Source organism: Chrysemys picta, chromosome 1, assembly GCF_011386835.1.
Source record: "Chrysemys picta bellii isolate R12L10 chromosome 1, ASM1138683v2, whole genome shotgun sequence".
NCBI lineage: Eukaryota > Metazoa > Chordata > Testudines > Emydidae > Chrysemys > Chrysemys picta.
In genome coordinates, this window is record NC_088791.1 from 52367204 (window position 1) to 52392849 (window position 25646).

The window sequence follows — 25646 nt, forward strand, 5'->3', positions numbered from 1 at the left end:
ATGTTCTTTGGAAGCTTCAGCAGTCAACGCTTCACAGTATTTGGAGCAGAGTGATCCTTTTTGCATTGCACCTGGCAGATATTAAAAAACACCAGGGCTGATTCCTCATCCCATTTCACCAAGGAAGTCACTTGTAGTTAGTATCCTACCAAGTGGGTGCTATTTGTCACAAAGGAGGAGAAAAAGGGATTATTTATCAATAGCAATTCTTGTTTTCTGAATGAATTATGTCCAAAGAGAGATACTGATCTCCTCCCTCCCACTCTGTTTCAATCCCCAAGTCTAAACAGGACTTCTGGAAGGAGAGGGGAACTAAGGGACTGTTAGAGAATGGAGTCTGTAGATCTTGAGGAATTGTATGCACCTCTTAAATGCCGATTGCTGCTTTAAAAGATTTCATGGCTATTTGGCTAGGCACATGACTCCTACAGTGGAGTTTTGTACAGGCAATTAATTTGGATGGTTATTATTTATTATGATTTGTATTACAGTAGCACTTAGACTCTCCAGTCATAGGGACCCATTGTTCTAGTTGCTGTACAAACGTTAAAAAAACAAAACAAAATACCTAGTACCTGTCCCAGGGCTAGCTTGCGATCTAGCATTATTGCAAGATTTTGCTTTTCAAGAGAGAGGTTTGAATATGAAATGCTAACATAGTTCAGAACATTGAGTCATGGAATTAAAATCAAGAATTACTGTATGCCATTACAAATATAGTTTTCCTAGTATTAATTAGATTACTGCAAACATATTTTCCACTGGAGATACAGTGCTAATCAAGCATTGCTGAAGCTTACACTCAACCAACTGGCACAACTCCAGCCTTAAAGTGTAATGAGACTAAGTTTCCAAGATGGATGAAAAATAGTGGATATTCAGCAGATGGTTCATTTAATCAGCTTTCATTACAACTGAAGTCTGCTTCTTCAAGCTTAGCCTACAAGGAATCCAAGACCAATTGAAGAATGTTTTGAGTTACTCTTACTTTCTGTTCATACTGCCAATATTATGGATGGTTACTTGGCAGACTTTTTTATTAGGAAAATTTGCATATATGTCACGCTTATGAAAGGGTGAGAGACAAGGTGCACTGGTTAAGCCAGAAATTGAGGCAAATGCTCTCTTCCCCCTGCTCCAGGGCTGCCGAGAGCGGGTTCGGGCCCCGGTGAAAATTTTTTTTCAGGCCCCCCAGCAAGGGCGGACCGGCTAAACAGGGCCGACGAGGGGGGTGGGGGAAAGCAAAATGTGTGATGTATTTTAGTTTTTTTAAGGTTAATTTTCTAACTGTGAGTTTAGTGCTAATGCGAAGTAGATGGATTCACTTTAGTCATTCTAGAGAACAGGTGTAGCATGGGCACTACCTCTGTCCTGAGCTGTAGAAATCACTTTTAAGGGTGTGAAGTCAGTGCATGTACATGATCTTTCAATTCTTGACCCCTTTGCTGAGAGTGCCAACAAGATGGGAACTAATGATGATCTGATGATGGCTTTGTGATGTGATCACACGCTTCCCACGAACAGATCTGGGGCTACTGTTTACTGTTTTTCTGGTGTCCACTAATGAGGACACTAGCATTTGAACTAGGTTCTCTTGGCACTTCCTATTTCACAGGGATAGATAGATACGTAAGAAAATTTGTTGCATGAATCACTCTTTTGCCTAGCTCCCCAACTTTTTAAAAGCTGCGTCATGTAACACGATTATTCATTTCACATCCAAGATTTTACCATGATACAAGTTACATTTTCTTCAGAAAATAGGTGTTTTTCCTATAATGATGGCCAGGAAAAGAGGACAACACCAAATGGGGTATTTCTCAAAAGAACATATTAGAAAATACATAGTATAACATAGTGTCAGAGGGGTAGCCGTGTTAGTCTGAATCTGTAAAAAGCAACAGAGGGTCCTGTGGCACCTCTGAGACTAACAGAAGTACTGGGAGCATAAGCTTTCGTGGGTAAGAACCTCACTTCTTCAGATGCAAGACATATAGTATAACATAGGGTCCAATTCTGTAGCAGTTCTTTTAGCTCTTAAATAGGTATTCCATGCACCACATGGCTCATAGCAAATATCATAATAGATTTATTACCAGACAGGCCAAAGGCAATAAATGTACAATGATGCTATTAGAATGGTCACTCTCCTATGGCATCACCACTAGGATTTAAAGATGCAGTGGAAACTTCTTGGGAGAGGAACAGTGAGGTAAATCAAGATCAAAGTATTCTTAAAATAATAGTGTCCTTTTATGAAAGATGGTTTTAATGTAACTGTTCTGTCTGTTTTGATTTTCTTTGTGTAAATAATAGTCAGTTAAGTCACTGGCTGGCATAAATCCCATCTGGTATAATCTGAAAATAAACCGTGCTGTTTAAACATTCTCAAAGTATACAAGAGTAAAGCCACATGCAGACACACAGCATCTGTGATCTTCAGGTACCTCTCAACATGAAGTTTAAATATCTCTTCTGGGACCTATTCTATATATGATCAGTTGACATCACCAATCAAAAGAGAGCATAATCCCCTCAAATAAAAGCTTACCAGGGTAATGTAACATATTAAACAAGTACTGGTTATCATGAAATGCAGTCTAGTTCTATTTAAATTGCATTACATGATTCTTGATGGTGGGTTAATAGTGTAAAACTATCCTCTCTTTGTTCCATACATGCACCTATAAACCCTGGGTGCTCTTTGAAGTAGTTTATGATGCAGCAGTAATTTAAATGGGCTCTGCTGGCATTCAAGAAAAATTTCTTTATTCTTTTAGTAGCAGATACAGTACTAATGTGTGTTGAAAAACATAATTGCTTTTGGCTTGTCCACTGCCTTTGAGCGTTAAACATTCTATATGACTGTTATCCAGGATCTGTGGGTTACTTTTTATTGTTATAAAAGGCTGCACACTCAGCAGGCTATGATCTCGCATGGTTTTGGAGATGTGTGTTCCTATGTTCTTTTAGAGAGTGAAAAATTAAACAACTGCCTTCCTTCATTTAGTCTGCTGGGACCTTGGGATAGACTGTAATAAGCACTGTCTATGGAGAAGCTTGTCGCAACATTAGTTCCAAGTTCTTATAGAACTATAGACAACTATTGAGAAGAAGTTACTAAGATGAATCAAAGAATGAAGGGAAGAGTAGAATCTGAAATAATATAAGCAAAAATGCCATGGAAGTTTAATGATAATTGTAAATGAATGTATGAGATCCATTGTTTGAAATTGTGCTAAGTGATTTCAGTGTAAATAGTCTAGATGGGAGATGAGGCAATTGCTAACTCAACCCCCTGCTACAGTATAAGCAAAGACCTCAAGCCTTCAGGAACCCTGCAGCCCTTTCATCTGAGAGCAGACATTCTAGCTGGGTTTTGCAGCTGCTCAGCTCCTCTTCTGTCTCTTCCTTCTCCTCTACAATTCTCATCCTGTAGATAGCTTCTCTAACACATTCCCCATACTCACCCCCTCTCAGCTTGTTGTCTGCAGGATGAGGTTGTCTGCCTGGGAACATAAAGCACTACTGCTCCTTAGCTTGCTCCTCATGCTCTGAAATGGTTGTAGTACGTTGGGGAGGATTCTTCCGCAGCTGTTGCTCTGAACTTCCCTCCTCTTTCCTTCAAGAGAGTCCCAGCGTGGCGTGTTAGGGAAGATAATAGCTAGCAAACAGGAGCGGCTAATAGGGGAGTTTTGCGAGGGAGTTTACAGGGGTAATGTGAGGGGGCTAGATATACTTAACATTCCTTAAACTTCTTTAAACTTAAAGCCACAAACACCCCCTGATAAAAACAAAAGAACAACAAAGGAATGAGCTTCAGGAGTTAAAAGATAATGCAGGCAGAAGTCCAGCAACTAGTGGGGGCTATCCAGTTTATTGCACCCAATGCCGCATGTATGACTACCTGCCTTATGGGCAGGTGGCCTATGTGTGCATTCGGTGCAAGGAGCTCCTGGCCCTCAGAGACCATGTACGGGCTTTGGAGACCAGAGTGGCTGAACTGGAGGAGCTAAGGGAGACAGAGAGGTAGATGGATGAGACTTTCCAGGACACAGTAGAATGGTCCCACCCCTGATCTGACAGCCTCTGTGCTGTTGGGGAGGATGAAAGTCTCAGGGAAGGAGAACATCCAATTGGAGCAGAGGGAAAAGATCCCATAGTTGGGATTCTCCTTCCAGATGATATTGTGGTATCCTCTCGCACTGAGGATATGTCTCCGGGTGGGGAGGGAACTCCAGTTATTAGGAAGACACAGGTACTAGTAATGGCCGTGCTGATTTATTAGAAACACAGATAGCTGGGTTTGCGATGACCAGGAGAACTGCGTGGTAACTTGCCTGCCTGATGCGAAGGTTGCGGATCTCTTGAGACATCTAGATAGACTTATTTATAGTGCTGGGGAGGAGCCGGTGGTCGTGGCACATGTAGGTACCAGTGACATAGGGATAGGAGAGAGGCCCTGGAAGTCAAATTTAGACTGCTAGGTAGGAGATTGAAGTCCAGGTCCTCTGTGGTAGCATTCTCTGAAATGCTTCCAGTTCCACACGCAGGGCCAGTTAGACAGGCAGAACTGCAGGGTCTCAATGCATGGATTAGATGGTGTAAGGAGGATGGGTTTAGATTTATTAGGATCTGGGGGAACTTTTGGGAAAGGGGGAGCCTATACAGGAAGGATGGGCTCCACCTAAACCAAAATGGAACCAGATTGCTGGCACTTAAAATTAAAAAGGTCATACAGTAGTTTTTAAACTAAGGGCTGGGGTAAAGCCAAGAGGTACAGAGGAGCATGTGATTTGGACAGAGACATCCCTTACTATGTGATAGTAAGGAGGAAAGGATGGAGGATGATAAAATACAGGTAGGATCTGATGAGAAAGAGTCAAATGAAAAAAAGTCCCATTCAATTACATAATGTAATGGCAGACAGCTAAAAAGTGACAAAGTTTTAAAGTGCTTATATAAGAATGATAGAAGTCTAAATAATAAGATGGGTGAACTAGAGTGTCTCGTATTAAATGAGGATATTGATATAATAGGCATTATAGAAACTTGGTGGAACGGGGATAATCAATGGGACACAGTAATACCAGGGTACACAATATATCGGAAGGACAGAACAGGTTGTGCTGGAGGGGAAATGGCACTATATGTGAAAGAAAGTGTAGAATCAAAGGAAGTAAAATTTTCAAATGACCCAAACTGTACAATAGAATCTCTATGGAAAGTAATTCCATGCTCTAATAATAAGACTCTAGCAGTAAGGATATAGTACCGACCACCTGACCAGGATGGTGATAGTGAGTGTGAAATGCTCAGGGAGATTAGAGAGGCTATAAAAATAAAAAAAACACAATAATAATGTGGGATTTCAACTATCTCCATATTGACTGGGTACATGTCACTTCAGGATGGGATGCAGAGATAAAGTTTCTTGACACCTTAAATGACTGCTTCTTGGAGCAGCTACTCCTGGAACCCACAAGAGGAGAGGCAATTCTTGATTTCGTCCCAAGTGGCGCACAAGATCTGGTCCAAGAGTTGAATATAGCTGTACCGCTTGGTAATAGTGACCATAAGGTATCATTAAAGGAGGTTTTGGAACAAATTGATAAACTAAACAGTAATAAGTCACCAGGACCAGATGGTGTTCACCCAAGAGTTCTGAAGGAACTCAAATGTGAAATTGAAGAACTACTAACTAGTCTGTAACCTATCATTTAAACCAGCTTCTGTACCATATGATTGGAAGATAGCTAATGTGATGCCAGTTTTTAAAAAGGGCTCAAGAGGTCATCCCAGCAATTACAGGCCGGTAAGCCTGACTTCAGTACCAGGCAAACTGGTTGAAACAATAGTGAAGAACAAAATTGTCAGACACATTGATGAACATAATTTGTTGGAGAAGAGTCTGTAAGGGAAATCATGCCTCAGCAATCTACTAGAATTCTTTGAGGGGGTCAACAAGCATGTGGGCAAGGCGGGATCCAATGAATATAGTGAACTTAGATTTTCAGAAAGCCTTTGAACAAGGTTCTTCACCAAAGGCTCTTAAGCAAAGTAAGCTGTCATGTGATAACAGGGAAGGTCCTCTTATGGATTGGTAACTGGTAACAGATAGGAAACAAAGGGTAGGAATAAATGATCAGTTTTCAGAATGGAGAGAGGTAAATAGTGGTTAAATAGTGGTCTGTACTGTGCCCAGTCCTATTCAACATATTCATAAATGATCTGGAAAAAGGGGTAAATAGTGAGGAGGCAAAATTTACAGATGATACAAAACTTCTCAAAATAGTTAAGTCCCGGGCAGACTGCGAAGAGCTACAAAGGATCTCTCAAAACATGGTGACTGAGCAACAAAATGGCAGATGAAATTCTACGTTGATAAATGCAAAGTAATGCACATTGGAAAACATAATCCCAATTGTACATATAAAATGATGGGGTCTAAATTAACTGTTATCACTCAAGAAAGAGATCTTAGAGTCTTTGTGGATAGTTCTCTGAAAACATCCACTCAATGTGCAGCAGCAGTCAAAAAAGCAAACAGAATGTTGGGAATCATTAAGAAAGAGATAGTTAATAAGACAGAAAATATCAGATTGCCTCTATAAATCCATGGTATGCCCACATCTTGAGTACTGTTTGCAGATCTGGTTGCCCCATCCAGGGCCGGCTCTAGCTTTTTTGCTGCCCCAAGCAGCAAAAAAAAGCGCCGCCCCCGAGCCCCCCCGCCGAGCACCTCGCCGCCCCCCCGCCGAGCGCCGGAGCCTGCCCCCCCCGCGCCGAGCGCCGCCGGAACCCCCCCCGATCGCCAAGCCCCGCGCTGCCCCCCCCAGCGCCGCCGGAGCCCGCCCCCTGCCGAGGGCCGCCAGAACCCCCCTCCAGCGCCGCGCCCGCGCCGCACCCCCACCGAGCGCCATGCGCCGGAACCCCCCCCCGAGCGCTGAGCCCCGCGCTGCCCCCTCCGCCGAGCGCCGCACCGCTGAAGCCCGCCCCCGCCGAGCGCCGCCAGAACCCCCCTCCAGCGCCGCGCCCTCGCCGAGCCCCGCGCAACCGGAGCCCGCCCCCCAGCGCCGCGCCGCCGGAGCGCCCCCCCCGCAGAATGCCGCGCCGCGCTCCCCCCCCCGCCGCCCCTTACCAGGTGCCGCCCCAAGCATGTGCTTGGGTGCCTGGTGCCTGGAGCTGGCCCTGGCCCCATCTCAAAAAAGATACACCTCTATCCCGATATAATGCTGTCCTCGGGAGCCAAAAAATCATACCGCGTTATAGGGAAACTGCATTATATCCTCCCACCCTCCGGAGCGCTGCTTTACCGCATTATATCCGAATTCGTGTCATATCGGGTCATGTTATATCGGGGTAGAGGTGTATATTGGAATTGGAAAAGATTCAGAAAAGGTCAACAAAAGTGATTGGGGTATGGAATGGCTGCCACATGAGGAGAGATTAATAAGACTGGGACTTTTCAGCTTGGAAAAGAGATGACTAAGGGGGGATATGATAGAGGTTTATAAAATCATGACTTGTGTGGAGAAAGTAAATAAGGAAGGGTTATTTACTCCTTCTCATAATACAAGAACTAGGGGTCACCGAATGAAATTATAGGCAACAGATTTAAAACAAACAAAAGGAAGTATTTTTTCACACAACGCACAGTCAACCTTGCCAGAGGACATTGTGAAGGCCAGGGCTATAACAGGGTGAAAAAAAGAACTAGATAAGTTCATGGAGGTTAGATCCATCAATGGCTATTAGCCAGGAGGGACAGGGATGGTGTCCCTAGCCTCTGTTTGCCAGAAGCTGGGAATGGGCGACAGGGAATGGATCACATGATGATTACCTGTTTTGTTCATTCCTTCTGGGGTACCTGGCATTGGCCACTGTCAGAAGACAGGCTACTGGGCTAGATGGACCTTTGACTGACCCAGTATGGCCTTTCATATGTTCTTATGCTTTTATAAAGACCTCCATTGGAGTGACCTGACTGAGATATATCCCCATTAAGGAGGAAAGGGGAGAAGACACTCTTTTTCTTCCCCATGTTGAGAATATCCACTCTCATCCAGGAGATAAGAGGAGAAATATCCCATTTCGCTTCCAGAACCAATGATGTTGAGTGCTCCCGAGCCAAAAGGATATAACGCGTTAAAGCACTGCTCCGCGGGGGCGGGGCTGCGCACTCCGGCAGATCAAAGCAAGTTCGATATAACGTGGTTTCACATATAATGCGGTAAGATTTTTTGGCTCCCGAGGACAGCGTTATATCGAGGTAGAAGTGTACCTCATTTAAAGAGGATTTGGTTAGCAGCAAGTTATTCTCAGATTTGGTGACTTTTGGGGTCCACTGCATGGCTTACCTATTTTCCTACAGTTTTCATCAGGAGAGGAATTGGGAGATGGAATGGAAATGGGTCTAGGTTAAAATGGTTTTCAGGAGGTTTGTTTTTCTAATGGGTCATTGATATGCTTCCTACTATTGCTTCTGCTTTAAATGTTTTTGTAATATTCCTGTACAGTTTGATAGGCACTCAACTTCATAACAAGGGGAAATGAGTGTGTGTGTGCATGTGTGTGTGTGTGAGGTGTTGTTGAGGAAAATGCCAATCTGTCTTTTTGAAAGGACACTATTGAATCTGGCTGGAGCAGAGACATTCAGATTGGTCTGTGAAATGTAATCTCTGAATTTGAATGTTAAGACTTTGAGAGACAGCTACTAGTCCTCATTATTGTTCTTTATCTCTTCAGTACACCATTTACTCAAGAAAACAGTGTACACACCATTGGGTTTGGATATAGGTAACTGGAGAAAACTGGTTTCGATAGTGGGGGGCTGTGGCACTGAATCAGGGGAGCTTGAGAAGCCAGTTGTGTGAGCGAGGGACTTGCTCATCTCTCTCTCTGAAAACAGTATCAGGGCCTGACTCTCACAAGGATGTCAGAGCAGGGACTTGCTCTTTAGACATGTAAGATCTTTCCTTTTTCTCTGTAATTAAGTTGAAAAGGCTTTGTCTACTGTAACTTAGGAGAAGTGCAAATCTAGCTATGTTAAGCAAGCAGTTTCTTTTGTTGTTAATCCATTTATCCATTTTTTAATAAATCCCATTTTAAGATTACTGTTGTATGGACAACTTCACACAGATATTCATAAAGGGAAGAAAACTCTGTAACTTGTAAGGAAAGGTGCCAAAGGGTAAAGAGTTTCTGGACCCTATTCCCCTTGGTCAGTCTCTGTACAGGGTCTGTATGAAGATATCCTTCCCAGAGAGTGGTGTTGCCATTAGGGTGTGGTGGGTGAACACAAAGGGAGAGACTGAAGGACCAAGTAGGAGATGGGAGTTGGTGGAGGGTGTTGGTCACAGGCATGCTGAACAGAATATATTTAAATAAACGTGTGAAGGAGTTGCCTATCTCACAGCTAGAGATAGAAGAGTGAATAATAATTACAAAACTTTGCCAACATTTGCACTAAATAATTATTTGTAAACAATGTTTTTTCTCACTTTTTGACCAGATCTGAAGCCAGAGACTGGCTAAAATATTCAGTAACATTCAATAAGAAAGATTCTGAAACCAGAAATTGCCTACATATTTTCTCTTTATATGCCTTCCATAGCCAGTTAAGGTTCCTAACCTTCATTGAGCACCTTTCAGGTGAACCTTTGCAATTACACTAACCTCAGTGGAAAACTGTGACCTTAGAATATTCTCTCTCATCTATGGTCTATTATATTTTATCTTTAGCCAACTGAAAATCCCTTGTGTAGCAGTATCTATATTTTTTGCATCCTGTTAAGTCCAGTTCTCATTTGTCTTACATTTGTTTTTGCCATTTAAATGAATTCTAATCGAAATATGAATATAATACTTATTTTATATTACTATATCTTTTCTAGTTTAAGATGTTACAAAACATTCATGATTTATAATAGTGATGTATAAGGGTTTCTTGAAAGCCTCTTTGATAAATCAGTTTTTTTAATGTGTCCTTACTGGCAGAAAAGTGACCACTTTGAGAATGAATGTTCTTACCTCTGATTTAGAATGATGTTTATTCAAGGTCATTACAATTATTGCTGAGTGGGTGCAAATTAACACAGAGGTCAGTAATTACATTACAAAATGTACGTGCTAATCAAACAGAAATGCTTGTGAGGGGAATTCAAAAGAACCTTTAAAAGTAATGTGTGAGATAGAATTTTGAAAGGGCAGACTTAAAATTTGATGGCTGTTTTTATTCAGTCTTTAGCAAACACACACGTTAGCACATACATTATGTATTACTATTTCCCATTGGTTAAAATACACTTTACAGGAGTACAAGTTCATACTTAGCTTAAATGAATAAGAGATGAAATAAATTACCTGTGAAATTTTACTGAACTGCTTTAATTTACAGTAACTCTAATGGGTAAAAGTAATAACTCTTCTCTTAGGCCTGATCCCAAGTGAGCCGTGGCACATAGAAATATGCTAGTGATGGTAGCAGTGACAAGTACTGTTGGTGCACCAACTACTAGAACCACATGGGCATCTAAAACTTGGTGGGTTCCTCCCAAGAATGACATGCAAAGGGGTCAGAAAAACCATCTCTATTCTCAGAATGGTAAAGATAAATTTAAGAAATGAGTTGAGTTAGCTTGGGGGAAGGGTACTTCAAAGAAGAGTCACATTAAATGACTTTATACAGTAAATGACTAATAATGACTAAATTATCACATTTGAAATTATGGCCTCACCAGGTTCGAACTGCCATGGCCACATATTGCTCTGGAAGAAACATCCTTTGATCATAGGAATCCTTCCCACATAGGGATTATAAATTCTTTATCTGTGCTGCGCAGATGTCTCTCTGCTTTGATCCCTTTCTTTCTGAGACTCTGGACTGGGCCCCTCAGCAATTTGGTCTCTCTTATGCAGACTGGGACTGTGGATTTGAATCTGCATCAGTCCCTAAGCTGATATTTCCTTCCTTGGGCTTGTCTTCACTATAAGAAGTATAGTATTATTGTTCATAACTTGATCCCTGCCTCCAAACAAAATTCCATCATGTGTATGGAGTAGTAACATGAGTTAGCATGACCAGGGGTATAGGGCAGACCTAATTTGACCTGTTGTGTTTTTAGGGTTGCAGATAAGTACTGTAACACAACAGTCTTGGGGCACCAGTTCTCCAGTGTCTCCCATAATCATCCAAGCCCTTTCTTGCCTGTTTCCTAACCATAAGTAAGGCTAAGATTTTGTCATGGTTATTTTTAGTAAAATTACGACATGTTCAGGCAATAAACAAAAATTCACAGAAGCCGTAACCTGTCTGTGACTTTTGCTGCTGCGACTCAATAGTTTCCCCTGCCACATGATGGCTGGAAGCTGTAGGGTTCCCCTTTTGCCCATGACAGCTGGAAACTGCAGGGAGGCCCCCCGCCACTCACGGTGGCTGGGAGCTGCAGGGTGAACATATTTCCCAAAGAGAAAATGGGACATCCCCAACTACTCACCCGAGGTGCCTCCCTCCCCACCTCTTCACCCAAGGCTGTCGCTCATTGCTGGAACCCTGAGGAGGGCCCCCTCAGGAGTCTGTCACCTGTTGCTAGAACCTTGCAAGGGGCCCCTGTTTCTTGTCGCTGCTATCACCTGTCACTGGAACCCTACAGGGCCCAACTGGCTGACAGTTCCAGAGTCCTGCAGTCCCTGAGGCCAAAGCAGAGAATGTCACGGAGGTCTCCGAAAGTCAGAGATTCCGTGACTTCCATGACCTCCGTGACATAAAAATACACCTCTACTTCGATATAATGCTGTCCTCGGGAGCCAAAAAATCTTACTGTGTTATAGGTGAAACCACATTATATCGAACTTGCTTTGATCTGCCGGAGTGCGCAGCCCTTCCTTCCCGGAGCACTGCTTTACCACGTTATATCCGAATTCGTGTTATGTCGGGTCGCATTATATCGGGGTAGAGATGTAACCTTAATCGTAAGTCATCTACCACTGCAAATAAGCCTCCTTAATGTTCTGTCCCCCTAGTTTCATGTGGCATCCAGTATATGTGACTGAGCTCATCTCTGGTGAGTTTCCCATCCAAACTCATCTTAGCTTTGCCGTTGAAGAATGTGCCCTAAGAAGAAGACATAATTGCAGCATGCTGCCAGCTGCCCAGAGGCTGACACCAAGACACTGGTGGATTTCTGGAGTGAGGCTAGCAGGGCCTAGGGGATGTCAGGAGCAGGAACTGTGATGCAGAGCTCTGTAATGACATTTCTAACAAGCTGGCTAAGCTAGGAGTCTAAAGTAAGAACCTCAGTCAGTGCCAGGAGAAAATCAAAAGCATGGGCTACCTGATGGCCTTTCTTTAAAGCAAACAAATGAAAACCTATAGTAAGAGAACATGGAAAAATTATATTGTTTGTGCAGTTAAGTATTTCCAAGTCAAAAACTGGGGAAGTCTGAGTATATCACAAAAAGATACATGATGCGCACATGTGAGGTTATAGAAATGTTTTTAATATTATACTGCATATTTAAGTAGTAGTATGATTGTATATCTTAATGTATATGCAGAAGGGTGTAGAATTCAGGTTGTATAAGCAGGCTTATTATTGAATGCTTAAGTGTGCAACTGTATCACACTCAACATAGTGTTGTATGAGAAAAATTCTTTAACTAACACTTGATACATTAGGACGCTTTGTATAAAGCTGAAACTTTTAGAAAATTCTACCTGTTTTTCTAAACTCCTTCTTTGTTTGCCTATGCAAGATTTGCCTCAATTAGTATGATAAATATTAATCTCATTTTGAGTTTTTTCAAAATGAATGAATGACATGAATATTTAAATACACTATACTATTAAAGTTTGATGGAAAATTCAGGTTTAAATGTATGAATTTATTTGCAAAGGTTCCCACATCATCACTAATGGGACATTCTAATTTCATCAGTGTCAAGTGTCTTCCCCATTTCTTCTGCTATAAAAAGAGTGTTGATTATCTTAGACTTTGCATTCAGCTGATATTTTAGCCCCAGTTTTTCATGATAGTTTGAAATAAGAATGGTAGCTGTGGCTTCACTTTAGCTGGAACGTCATGATTGATGCCATATCAGGGAGAACATGGAATCCCATAATGACTTTAATAGTGCCTATTTCTTTGTTGAATTTCTTTTCATTTTCTTAAAACAACAGGCACATTACTGACTGTGTAACCTTATCCCTTTCCCAGGTCTCCTAAAAACCCTGAACAGAAGATCATTAAACGAGTGATTGCTCTTGAAGGAGACATTGTCAAGTAAGTATTTTGAGCCTTAATCTGACTTCTTATAGGAACACTGTGGCTTTTCAGTAAATTTTGAATGAGTATCTTAGATGGCAACTTTCTAGTATTTTCTTGCTATATATTCTTAACAGGGATGTCAGTGTCAATCTTTTTTAATGAGATAAGAAATGTTACACAAAGGTAACCTTATGAAGATTATGCAGGTGCAAATCCTGCTCACCGTCTACATTATTTGATTCCCCCATTGCAAATTTATGCCAGGCAATTGCAAAGGAATTTTTATACATGAGCACAGTCTTTCTGGTAGGTCTGATAATATTTATACAGTAGTTGGCAGGTATAAAGTTCACACACTGAATACAATAGTTCTCACAGATATCTATCCTCATTGCAAGGTTTTTGGGGGAATATACAGGACTCTTACAGCAAAACACTGTATCAGGAGGGTTTATAGAAGAATTGAGCTCTGAAGAGCTCATAGAAGAATCAGGAGAAGAAAACACTGTATCAGGAGGGTTTATATAAGAATAGAGCTCTGTTTCTAGGTTTTGAGTGTCCTGGGAACTAGGCCTTTCTAGGACTAAGAAAAATTAAGGATCAAGCTTATGAGATGATGCCTAAAAGTGTGTGCATTTCCCACACATTTTTAAACCCTCAATAATGATAATGCTCTGCTCTTATGTAGCACTTTTCATCAGTAGTTCTCCAAGTGCTTTGCAGAGGAAGTCAGCATTGTCCCTGCTTTGCTCAGAGATCAAAGGCTGTAGTGTTCTCAGTCCGTTACAACCACTTCTTTTGCATAGAGTTGGCTCTCATTACCTGGCTGTATGACTCCCCTACCCCAGCCAAAAGGTCACTCTTCTACTGTGTGCTGCAATTGGCATTTGGAGTTCTACCTCTAGAGTGGTCAGCACAGCTGAAACTGCTAAGTGCATGCTGGTTAATCAGCTGTTCTTCTGTTTCCTCTTCACCTGTATCTCTTACTGCTGTTGTTGCCCATTCAACACACTCACCTGTCTTTCCACTCCCCCCCTCCAACAAAAACCAAACCAAGCAAAAGTTAAAAAAATACAACAAAAAGGCACTCACAAAATCCTGTTACTTATTCTTAAATCTGGTGGGCCTATTGTTTAATATGGCTCTGGAGGAGACTGGCTATCAACAGGTTTGATTTCACACCGGTCATGATTTTATAGACCTAAATGGAGAAAGTAAATAGGGAAGTGTTGCTTACTCCGTCTCATAACACAAGAACTAGAAGTCACCAAATGAAATTAATAGGCAGCAGGTTTAAAACAAACAAAAGGAAGTATTTCTTCACACAACACACAGTCAACCTATGAAACTCTTTGCTAGAAGATGTTGTGAAGGCAAAGACTATATCACGGTTTAAAAAAGAATTAAATTAATTCTTGAAGATAGGTCCATCAGTGGCTATTGGCCAGATGGACAGGGATGGTGTCCCTAGCCTCTGACTGCCAGAAGCTGGAAATGGGCAACAGGGGATGGTTCACTTGATGATTGCCTGTTCTGTTCATTCCCTCTGAAGCACTTGGCATTGGCTACTGTCAGAAGACAGGATACTGGGCTAGATGGACTTTTGGTCTGACCCAGTATGGCCGTTCGTATGTTCTTATTTATTTGAACCTTAAGGCCACTTGGCCATTGACGCACCCACTTTGTCACAAGAGTCGCAATGACTCACAACAGATCTGTGGGTATGGTAAATATATGCATTTGCAACCGGACAAATTCTGTGCTGGCATTAATTCCATTAACTTCAGTGAAGTTAACGCCAGCAGAGAACTTTGTTCAATATATTTAGAATTTCAGAGAGACCCTTGAGTACACTGATAGTTATTTTTATTATTACTACATTTAGCTCAGTGTACTGGTCTTCTAAATATATAATAGATAATAAAGGGTACATTTCCAAAGAGCTGAAGCCCAATACCCCTTTGTATAGACGCAGTTATTGACACAAATCTAAGTATTCGTACCTCTGTCTTCTTGATTAGCATGCACAATGTTGTTACTCCTTCTGGCACCAGCTTTGCTCCTATGCAAAGCATTCACAGATGCATGAGGACTTGCAAACTGGCTTCTCATTGGAGGAGAAATCTAGACTGTCAGCCCAAAACCAATGTCCAGTTCCCAGGGAACAACTTGCTTCAAGAATTTATTCTACTTTGAGACTAAGGTGGACCACAAAGCCTGATGCTGCTCATATAACTCACTCTCCAGGGACCATTGCCTATACTCAAACCTTGCATAATAAAAAGTTACAAATTAACAACAGCATAATATGTCTTCCCAAGTCTGAAAGTTTGCTTACATGCCCAAAACCTAATACTTGGAAGGCTATGTGAAACAGCAGCACCGAGTGACGTCTTCTATAGCAATCTGTCTTCACACAATGGCTTCTTTCTGTGCCATTTGGCAATATATAAGTGTTGATGCTAAAAGGGAAAGATTAACAACCAATTTAGTGGTCCCTCATTCATTTCCATAGGAATGTTGTTGAAAATGGATAGGAAAATAAATCAATTCCAAATGATCCTACTTATTATTTTATAATATTAACATTTTACATTGGGGTTCTAGAGTTCATGTGGGAGGGCGGGGGAGGAGAGAGTTTCAAAAACATCTAAGGAAATTAGTCATCCAGTTCCCAGAGATACTTTTGAAAAATCCCACCCATAATGATAAATATATACAAACCTCAAGTGCCTTCCAATATTGAATGGTTCTTGAACTATTTTGGTTAATTTCTGGTTAGAACCATCCTCAGAAAAATACTTACATTTTATAACTTGCCTATACACATTTTGTACCATTGGAACAGATCTTTGAAAAATTTACAACATTTTCCCTTTAACGGTTGAGACTAGAAATGCATACAGAATATAAATACAGGTTTATATAAGTGACAATTTTTCCCCTAAAATTTGAGTTCTTTTATTGATTATTTTCTGTTATGGTATTAAAAGGAGATATGTGATTAAAACAGGTAAACCGACAGCAATTCTCAGCAAATTTGGTAGCCTAAGATATGTGACAAAAACACAATCAGACATTTTCCTTTCCAGTTGATGAATTTGAAGACAAGTATTTTTCAGAAGCAAAATAAAGTTAGTATTGTATCAACCCAATATACTATGTTTATGTATTCATTAATATGTTGTATCAAATTATCTGGCCAGCATGAAATGATATTATGAGTTAAACTAAACATAAATTGGAATATGCACAAAATATATTCATGAGAACTAAATTCATCCTCTGCTTAGTTCATTGAATAATTGCAGTGAAAATGTTTGGAAGTCTCAAGCACTTCAGGTAACAGAAAAATTACCCCTACTGTACCTAGGAAGAATTTTGCTGTTCTTCAGATTTACCTATACTTTGAACCATCTTTTAAAGTAGTTTATAGGAGGTATGGTAGAGGTGCTGTCCACAGTTGTTTAGAAAACTTGCTTTTGAAAATTAATTGGTCATGCACTCTTTTGGTAGGGACAAAACTTGTTATTGTCTTAGAGGTCTAGTATGCAGGGCTTGGAAACAGATGGTTTGTGCCCAGATGCCACACTGGCACTTTCATTGTTTCCCACGCCTGTCACTTCACTGATTAATCAGAGCTGCTCCATGTGCTGAAGGACAGTTGTTCCGTCAACATATGGAACAACCCAGTGCTCCCTCTCCTTTTCTTCTTGAAATCACAGCACTGGAATTGTGCCAGCAACAATTAGGCTACAGAATGGCAGCTCCTGCCTTCTCCACTCCTCACTCAGCCTGAGGGGTGGAGATCTCCCAGGCCTTAGGGTGCATGTGCATATCAGTTGTGAGGAGACCTGTGTGTGGTGTATCAATTGTTGAGGGGGTCTTTGGGCGGTAAGTCAATTGTGGGATGTGGGGGAGGAGGCTGTGTTTGTATTAATTGTGTGTGGTGTTGTAATATCAGTTGAGGAGGTTTGTGTGAGTGTGTATATTGATTGTGGCTGGAAGTCTGTGTGAGGGCGTGTGTGTGGATTTATGTGGAGCTTTGGATATGAGGAGGGTCTGTAGTGTGTGTGCAGTCTGTCAAATGTGAGCAGTTTTGTAACAGGTATGAGTAAGTGTGTGTGTGGTTCTGCATGTGGCCAGTATCAGTTGTAGTGAGGATCTGCATGGTGTGGGGATCTTGTCTGCATCAATTGCTTATTGGTGAGGGCAGAAATAATATTGGTTTATATTATAGGAAGTGTCAGAAAAAAATTGGTGTTGGATGACTGAATCAATTGGTTTGTTATTTCAGTAATGGCAGTGATAAGAGAGGCTTTGTCAGGGATTAGAACTAGTGGGAGATTAGCAAGCAGTGCTTCACCAGGTGGATGATGGGCAAGGAGTTCTTAGCAAAATATGGACTGTAGCACCGCTTTCCCAAACTGAGCATGATGCTAAGTCCAAAGAGTAATGCCTGGTGAAAGTGTGCACTGAATTCCACGCTGCTACTTTGGACACTTTCACCAAGGGAACATGCCTAAGGCAGGCCGCTGATGTTGCAGTGGCTCTCACGGCATGGATTTTAAACCAGGAAGTACTGGTTTCCTAGCTAAATTGTAACAATGTTCTATACATCTCCTAATCCAGTATGAAAGTCTGTTTGGTAATGGGTTCTCCCAGGAATCTCTCCTCATATGCTCTGAATAACCTGTTAGATTTTCTAAAGGACTTGATCTTTTCTATGGAAAAACAGAGCACTTTATTTGCATCTAGGGTATTGATGACATGCTTCATTTGGTGAGAGTGAGAGCTCTGCATTGAGATAGGTGGAAATCTAAGACCACAGTAGGCATGAAGCTGAGATGGTGACTTGTCCTTTTGGACCACAGACAGAATAGAGTTACCTTGAAGTACTAAGCTCATGCACCCTTCTAGCAGACATAATCACGATTGGAAATTCACTTTAATCAATTTCCCACAAGGGGGAAGGCCCTGTAAGAAGAAAGAGGTTATTTACCAGTAACTGTTCATGCTACTCACCCACCTTCCCAGGACCCTGTGATTTCAGAGAAGTAACTGAGGTGGTTGGGAGGTGCACTTTCTCACAGAGAGCAAGGCAATTATTTCACCCTTGTGCACTCCCCAGCAGACAAGACTTTTCAAAGCCGTTCCGCAGCTTGACAATAAAGCCTCCATATCCCATGAATGTGAAGGTGCAGAGTGATTTTCAAGGAAGAACAGCTACTGTTAAGTCCCGCCCAGCTTTTTTCCTCTTTTTATAAGTATCAGACCCCCTGCCTAAATTTCCCAAAGTGTAATAATCTCTGGAACTGAACAAATAGCGGTCCCAATTAGAGGTGAGCAAAATTTTTCTACCAGAACATTTTTTGGAGAAAAATGCAGATTCAGGTCAACCAAAACATTTTGTGAATTCATGTTGAATTCACTGAATTGTTTCAGTTGAAAAGTACCCTTAAAAATAGCTATTGAAAATATCTAAACTTTTGTTTACACTTTTTAAAACCAAAACATTTCAAGAATTTGATTCAAAATAACTTTGTTTTAAAGTTTTCTTCAATTTGACTTTTAATTTTTTTTTAATGATTTAAAAGCTCACATTTAGTTTGGGTGAATTGAAATATTTTGTTCAACACAAAATGTTTTTTTTAAATTCACCAAAAAAAAAATTTCAATACAATTTTTACTGATTGCCTGCAAATTGAAAAAAAAACAATTATATGCACTGCTCTAATCCCAACCTATTCTTAATGAAGGGTATCACTGCTGCATATTGTAATAATGGGGAGTGCAATATTTAATGTAGTTTTAGTGTTAACATGGGAAAGGGAAATAGCAAACTCAGAATAATGCTGTGAAAAATGTTACACACACAACAGAAATGATGAAAAATGCTTAGCTGAGGTCTTAAATCACACTGTTATCAGATACAACAAATACAACATATGGTGATACAAATTGACATAAATACTGGATTATGTTACCAGTGTAAAGAAATACAGCATCCTGCTTCATTTAAATATGATATTATCTAAAAAGCTATCTGCCTTTAAAATAACTGTCATGGAACAGCAACGTATTTGTATCTAGCTTGTTCTGAATAGATTATACAAAAGTATGTTGACCTATCTTTCAGAATATGTTGTCATAAATGCTGTGTATTTCATGCCATTAACCAAAACAAGTGTAGCTAGCTTTTTATTATATCTTGTCTTGAGTACTGCAGACAATGAAAGTAATATTTAGACAAAGCCATTACTTCTATAGAAAAGGTTTCTTTACAGTTTTTTTTTATATTAATTTGTTATGACCTCTGCTCATAAAAAGGCTAGTTTTGCTTTTTTCATGTGTAAAAGCAAAGAGTAAATATAAAATAATAAATTCACACTTTAAAATATATAGGGTTCAGTTGTAATTTTGGCAGACCACAACAGAGGAAAGACCAGCACTGGAACCACTGGGACTTTGTTTTGTAGATTTTCCATGTAGTCAAAAATAATAGACTACACATTTTTTCATCCTTTAAAACCTGCTGTTAGGGACTGAAAATACTGCTAACTCAGTGAATAAAAAATCCTGGCATTTCACTTCTGAGACCTTGGTTCCAGTCTAGCTGGCAGTCCCAATGAAGTGAGTTAGGTGGTGTCTTTTAAATTCCCAGCATAGTGTAGTCCACATCACCAGCCCATCACAGACAATTTGACTTTCAGCAGTTAGCAGCAATTCTTCGTTGGGAGATTTCAAAGAACAGGCAGAAAATCACCTTTCAGCCCTAGAGAGATGTTATAGGTCAACACTAATAGCATTGCTGGACAGTGTGCAAATCTCACACAGCACACATCCCATAGATGAGACTTTATTTGTCTTCCATGAATTCACAGCAGAATTCACTCTGTAGGAAGGAAATCATAAAAAAAAAAAAATACCACTGTAGACTATTTAAATGATAATTCTTCCAAGAGAGGGGCTACGTTACAAAAAGTCAATACTATCTAATTTATTAAAAATAAGTGCTGGTATTAGAAAACACATTGAATCCCTAGAAATTAAACATTTTAAAAACAATTTATCTTAAATGTGCTATTGAAGATACAAAAAATCTATAATAATCTATCACAGATGGTTGAGTCATGCTATGTACAGTCCCAGAAATAATGAAGTTTTATGAGAAGAAAAACTGTACCAAAATTGGGTTTTTACTAGTAAAACTTAAAACGATGGCTATTTAATAACCTACTGTACTGCTTTTTTATGGCCATTGCCATAATCTGATGTTATGAATCTACTTGTCTTAGACCATAGTTTGATATTTAGCTCTAGTGATAGACTGGAAATGGACCCTCTGCCCCCACCCCAGGAAGGCTGTATTAAAAACAAACAAACTTGTGTCCAGGGTTAGTATTAGATTATTAGAGGTCAAGGTTCAGAATCCTGAATATTTCAACATGAGATCAATGTATTTTTCAAGTGTTTCTTGCTGTTGCTTCTTCCTTTATCTATCTATTCAAACTAAGTGCAAATAACAGAAGCTTTGGGTGGTTGTATGAGAAGTGACTGCGTCTCTTAGGGATTGTATCTCTAGCACTAATTATGGGGTGGGAGGCAGATGGTAGTACCACCTATTAAGGTTGCTTGACACCTCCTATTATAAGCCATATGTGCTGAAATTTTACATGCTGGGTATCTGCATACTCAGGGCTGGATTTTCCCTTCAATTGCAGAACTGTGGTGCTATGGGCTGAGCTGGGTCCAGGCACCTGAAGAGTACAAAGATTGTCTCTCCTGTGCTCTCAATGACCTCCCTCTTGGCATCAGGCATCATAGAGGAGGAAGCTCCCTGATTTGAATTCAGAGGTGACAAGATGTGGACCTACTGGAGGGGGTGGGGAAGTAGATTGGGACAAAGCTTGTGGTGAGAGTGAGACTGTGACTGGAGGTTGGTGGAGGAAAGAGGAAAGCTGGGAGTTATGGTGGGGGGAGACTGGGACTGGGTGTGCAAGGGGGACTGGGAGCTAGGGAAGGATATGAGGGGGGCTGAGACTGGAAGAAGAGCCACTAGGAGAGACTGGGACAGCTAGGTGAGAAGAATGGAACTGGGACAAGGAATCAGGAACGAGGAAGAGACAGGACTGGGACAAAGAGAGGATGGAGGCTATGGGACAGAATAGTCTGAGTCCACTAGAACACACTCCCCTCTAGAGCCTAGAATAAAACCCAAGAATGCTGAGTCTCACCTTTCCTTCTATCAGCAAATATCTGTGAAACCTACTGGCAAAGTGTCCCATCCCCCTCTAGTTCTGGTCCACAGAGAGGATGATAACTTACTATCGCTATCAGTTACTCCATTAGCTCAAGTGGCAGAGGTCTCTGTGGTGGACCTACAAGTTCCAAACCTGCTTATGACTCATGTAGGTATCAGTATAATGCCACATGGTGGAATTTATGTTTTTATTTTGTTTGCTTTAAAAAAAATCTTAAGAATTTTCTCTCTGTCTCACACACACTATGTTAAAGAACATTAATAAGATGGCTTGGACAACCTTAATTCTGGCACTTCCTAACTTTTGAGAGCTTGACACTGCAACCTTAATACTGTTCTATTAATTTAGGGATTTTTGTGTGTGTAATATATATTTATAGTGAAATTTCACCTTAAATTAAAAGTTTGTGGTGTAACCACTTTGTCTTCTACCTGTAGTTCACCATAGTTTTAATTGGAACTTTAGGAAACATCCCAGTTAAGGCTTACGCAATATGCTTGTCAACACTAATTTGTAGGTACTGATGGGATTTGTCAAGTCAATATAAACTTCAAACAGACTTAACTTATAATGCTTGGTCATGAGTCTTCAGCACTGAGACAATCCTGAAAGCCCTCTGGCATGGAATTTCCATCGATTTCAATGTGATTTCCATACATGGAGGCCTTGCATGATTGCATCCCATTTCTATAAATGAAAATGATATGAATATGTATTGGTACAGTATCAGTAAGCTGGAGAAGTATTCTGGCAATGCTTGTGAGAGTTTGTTTAGTTTTCCTGTGTGTACAGTTAGCTTCAAAAGATCAGTTGGCCTCTTGGCTCAGAAACCAAAGTCAGTCAACAAAGCTTGACCTTCCAAAATTTTGATTTACTCAGATCTATTGTGAAGGATCCAGAAGAGATGTGTGTGATGGGTTGGATCACAGAAACTCCTTTGGGAACTGCCAACTGATGTGCCAAGACTATAACTGCCCCTGCTTTCCTGCCGTGGCAGCTTGGGACTTCAGTGCCTTGCCTGGTTTAAGCCAGACCCGCTAGCCTACTGCAAACCCAGACTGAGGTCTGAACCACATCCCCTAACAGCTATAGGCTTAATTGAAAGCAGTTTAAGAAGGGTTCCTGTCTTTAACACTCAGATCCTCAACTCCCAATGGGGTCCAAACCCCAAATAAATGCATTTTACAGGGTAAACTCATAAATTGTTCACGCTCTATAACACTGATAGAGAGACATGCACAGCAGTTTGCTCCTCCATGTACATACTCTGGGTTAATTAATAAGTAAAAAGTGATTGTATTAAATACGAAAAGTAGGATTTAAGTGGTTCCAAGTAGTAACTGCTAGAACAGATGTGGGGGCGGGATAGCTCAGTGGTTTGAGCATTGGCCTGCTAAACCCAGGGTTGTGAGCTCAGTCCTTGAGGGGGTCACTTAGGGATCTGGGGCAAAATCAATACTTGGTCCTGCTAGTGAAGGCAGGGGACTGGACTCAATGACCTTTTCTGGTCCCTTCCAGTTCTATGAGATAGGTGTATCTCCATATATTTAATATTTAAAAAACAAAGTGAATTACCAAGTAAAATAAAATAAAACCCATAAGTCTTTGTTTAATACAGTAAGAAAACTGAATACAGATAAAACCTCACCCTCAGCAGTGTTCCAGAAAGTTTCCTTTTACAGGCTAGTCTCCTTCTAGTCTGGGTCCAGCAATCATTCACACCCCCTGTAGTTACTGTCCTTTGTTCCAGTTTCTTTCAGGTATCCTTGGGGGTGGAGAGGCTATCTCTTGAGCCAGCTGAAGACAAAATGGAGGAGTCTCCCAGGGGTTTTCTTTTGTGGGTGGACACCCTTCCCTCCCCCTGTGTAGAATCCCAGCTACAAGATGGAGTTTTGGAGTCACATGGGCAAGTCACATGTCCATGCATGACTCAGAACTTACAGGTAGAAGCCAGGGTTCACATGCTACCTTGAACGACCTCAAGTAGACTTCTTATTTGGATTGGAGCCTTCCAAGATCCATTGTCTGTTACGTGCTTCTTGACTGGGCACTTAATTTGCACATTCCTTTCTCAAGAAGCTGACCAAATGCTTTACTAAGGCTACTCAGAAATCAAGCAAGTACACAGTCAATATTCATAACTTCGAACACAAAAATGACACATGCATACAAATAGGATGAATAGATTCAGTAGATCATAACCTTTACAGAGACATGTTACATGGCATATGTAGCATAAAACATATTCTAGTTATGTCATATATACATGTATAAGCATATTTCCATAAAGTCTTATGGGGTGCAACGTCACAATGTGATTGCTTTGCATTTGATTTTTGTAAACCTCTCCTCATATAAAATGTGTAGGCTTGGCTTCTAGTAAAACATCCTCTTGTTTGTGAAATGAGAATGTTTGAAATAGAAACCACTGAGAAACAATAAACATGATACCCCAACAACACTATTTTTACAGAGTTGCTATTCGGAATAGAACTAGGAGCGCAAACAAAGAATAAATATAAAGTTTCTGTGAAAGAGAGAACATAAAGTGACTGACTCGGTAGCATCCTGTATCAGCACTGAAACACAAATGGCATCTGCCTCACAGTTGATCCTGCAACAAGGGGAGAGAGAGACGTTTACATTTAAAGAAGCAGTTCACTGAACTCAATGACAGCATCTCTTTTAAGATTACAAAGTTATGAACTGTGGTCTACAAAAATAATTCTAATCTACTATTGTTATTAATGATGATGGTGGAGAAAACTTTTTAAAAGATATGTAAACTTTTAGGCGTAGCATTCCTGCTGACTTTATATGGAAATCATATGGCTAAAGCACTGTACAGTTCTTTGCACAGTATACACCAGTATGTGGATGAAGTAATAACATAATTCTTTCTCTTCAAACATTTCTCTCAAATATTCAATAAAATATTGTTAGCAATAATGGTGTATAGTACCACACTGCCAATGTGTTAGTAAATATTGCATGGAATCTGGAGAAAGATATTGCAGTTAATTTTAAAAAAATCCATAAGCTCATATTTCCCTGTCAGAAACTACCAAAGGACAAGAACACCACAAAGTGTGATTCAGGAGGCGAGGGGGCAAAAAAGTGGCTTTGGCCACCCAGACTCTGGCTGTACTAGGGGCTAGTGCAATCCCTGCTGTACATTACAGCAGCCCTGGGGCATACAACTTACAGCAGTTTCCCTACAGCTACTTATGGGTTGCCGTGCAGAACGGAATAGCTGTATCACAGGGCACTGTGGTTCTCTTTTCTGGTGTGGTGTGGCGGGGCAGGGACCAGAATCTGTGCCAAAAAGCATATAATTGATTTCTTGTTGGGAAGTTGTGGGGAGGGAAATACCAGTTGCACCTGATCTGGTGTTGGTTTTCAGACACCTTAACCATTTTTGGTGTAGTGCTTTCTTTGTTAGAGAGTCAGACAGGTAAAGAAGTTTTGTCATGATCTCTTTGAGAAAACCTGGGCATGCAATCATTTGTAGAGCTTTTCTTTCCAAAAAACATCTTTGTTTTTCAATGAAAGTTGATGTAGTGCCAAGATGTCAGGGTTTAGAAACAACACATGAGACTAATAATCTCAATGGGAGGCTCAAAAAGATTGTCTTCATGAAAAAAAAAGATACACAAAAGATAAGTAGCAAGTCAGTAAAATGCATGAACGTTTGAAAACTAGTTATTTAATAATTAATAACCATATTAATCTACTTGTTTTCATTTCACAACTTATATTATTTCATTTATTATAATCTCTGCAACAGACAAAAATTTTCAAGCCTAGGTGCCTAAAGCTAGGCTTCAATAGCCTTATTTAGGCAGCTAAATAAAAGATGGCCTGGTTTTTCGGAAGTTCTGGGTGTTTCCTTTATCTAAGAATTGCCAATTGAAATGGGGTGGGGGGATTATCACAAATATTGCAGTGACTGTATTAATGGTCAAAGTTATCATCATTTATTATTATTACAGTAGTGCTTAGACCCCCTCAGCCAAGATCAGGGTTCCGTAGTGCTGTGCACTGTATAGGTACAGAGTAAGCCACAGCCCTGAAAAGCTTAGAGTATAAAGACTCAAACCTGTGAACACTCAGA

General features: G+C 40.6%; 1 protein-coding gene across 4 annotated transcripts in view; it reads left to right on the forward strand.

The window, feature by feature from the left end:
* The window catches only part of IMMP2L (inner mitochondrial membrane peptidase subunit 2), an 841928-nt gene that overhangs the window by 559228 nt on the left and 257054 nt on the right, over positions 1 to 25646 (forward strand). For all 4 annotated transcript variants that reach the window (XM_065556733.1, XM_005310785.5, XM_065556729.1 and 1 more), the window contains one exon: positions 13218 to 13283. In XM_065556733.1, the coding sequence (XP_065412805.1) occupies positions 13218 to 13283 (66 nt within the window). The remainder of the gene's footprint in view (positions 1 to 13217; positions 13284 to 25646) is intronic.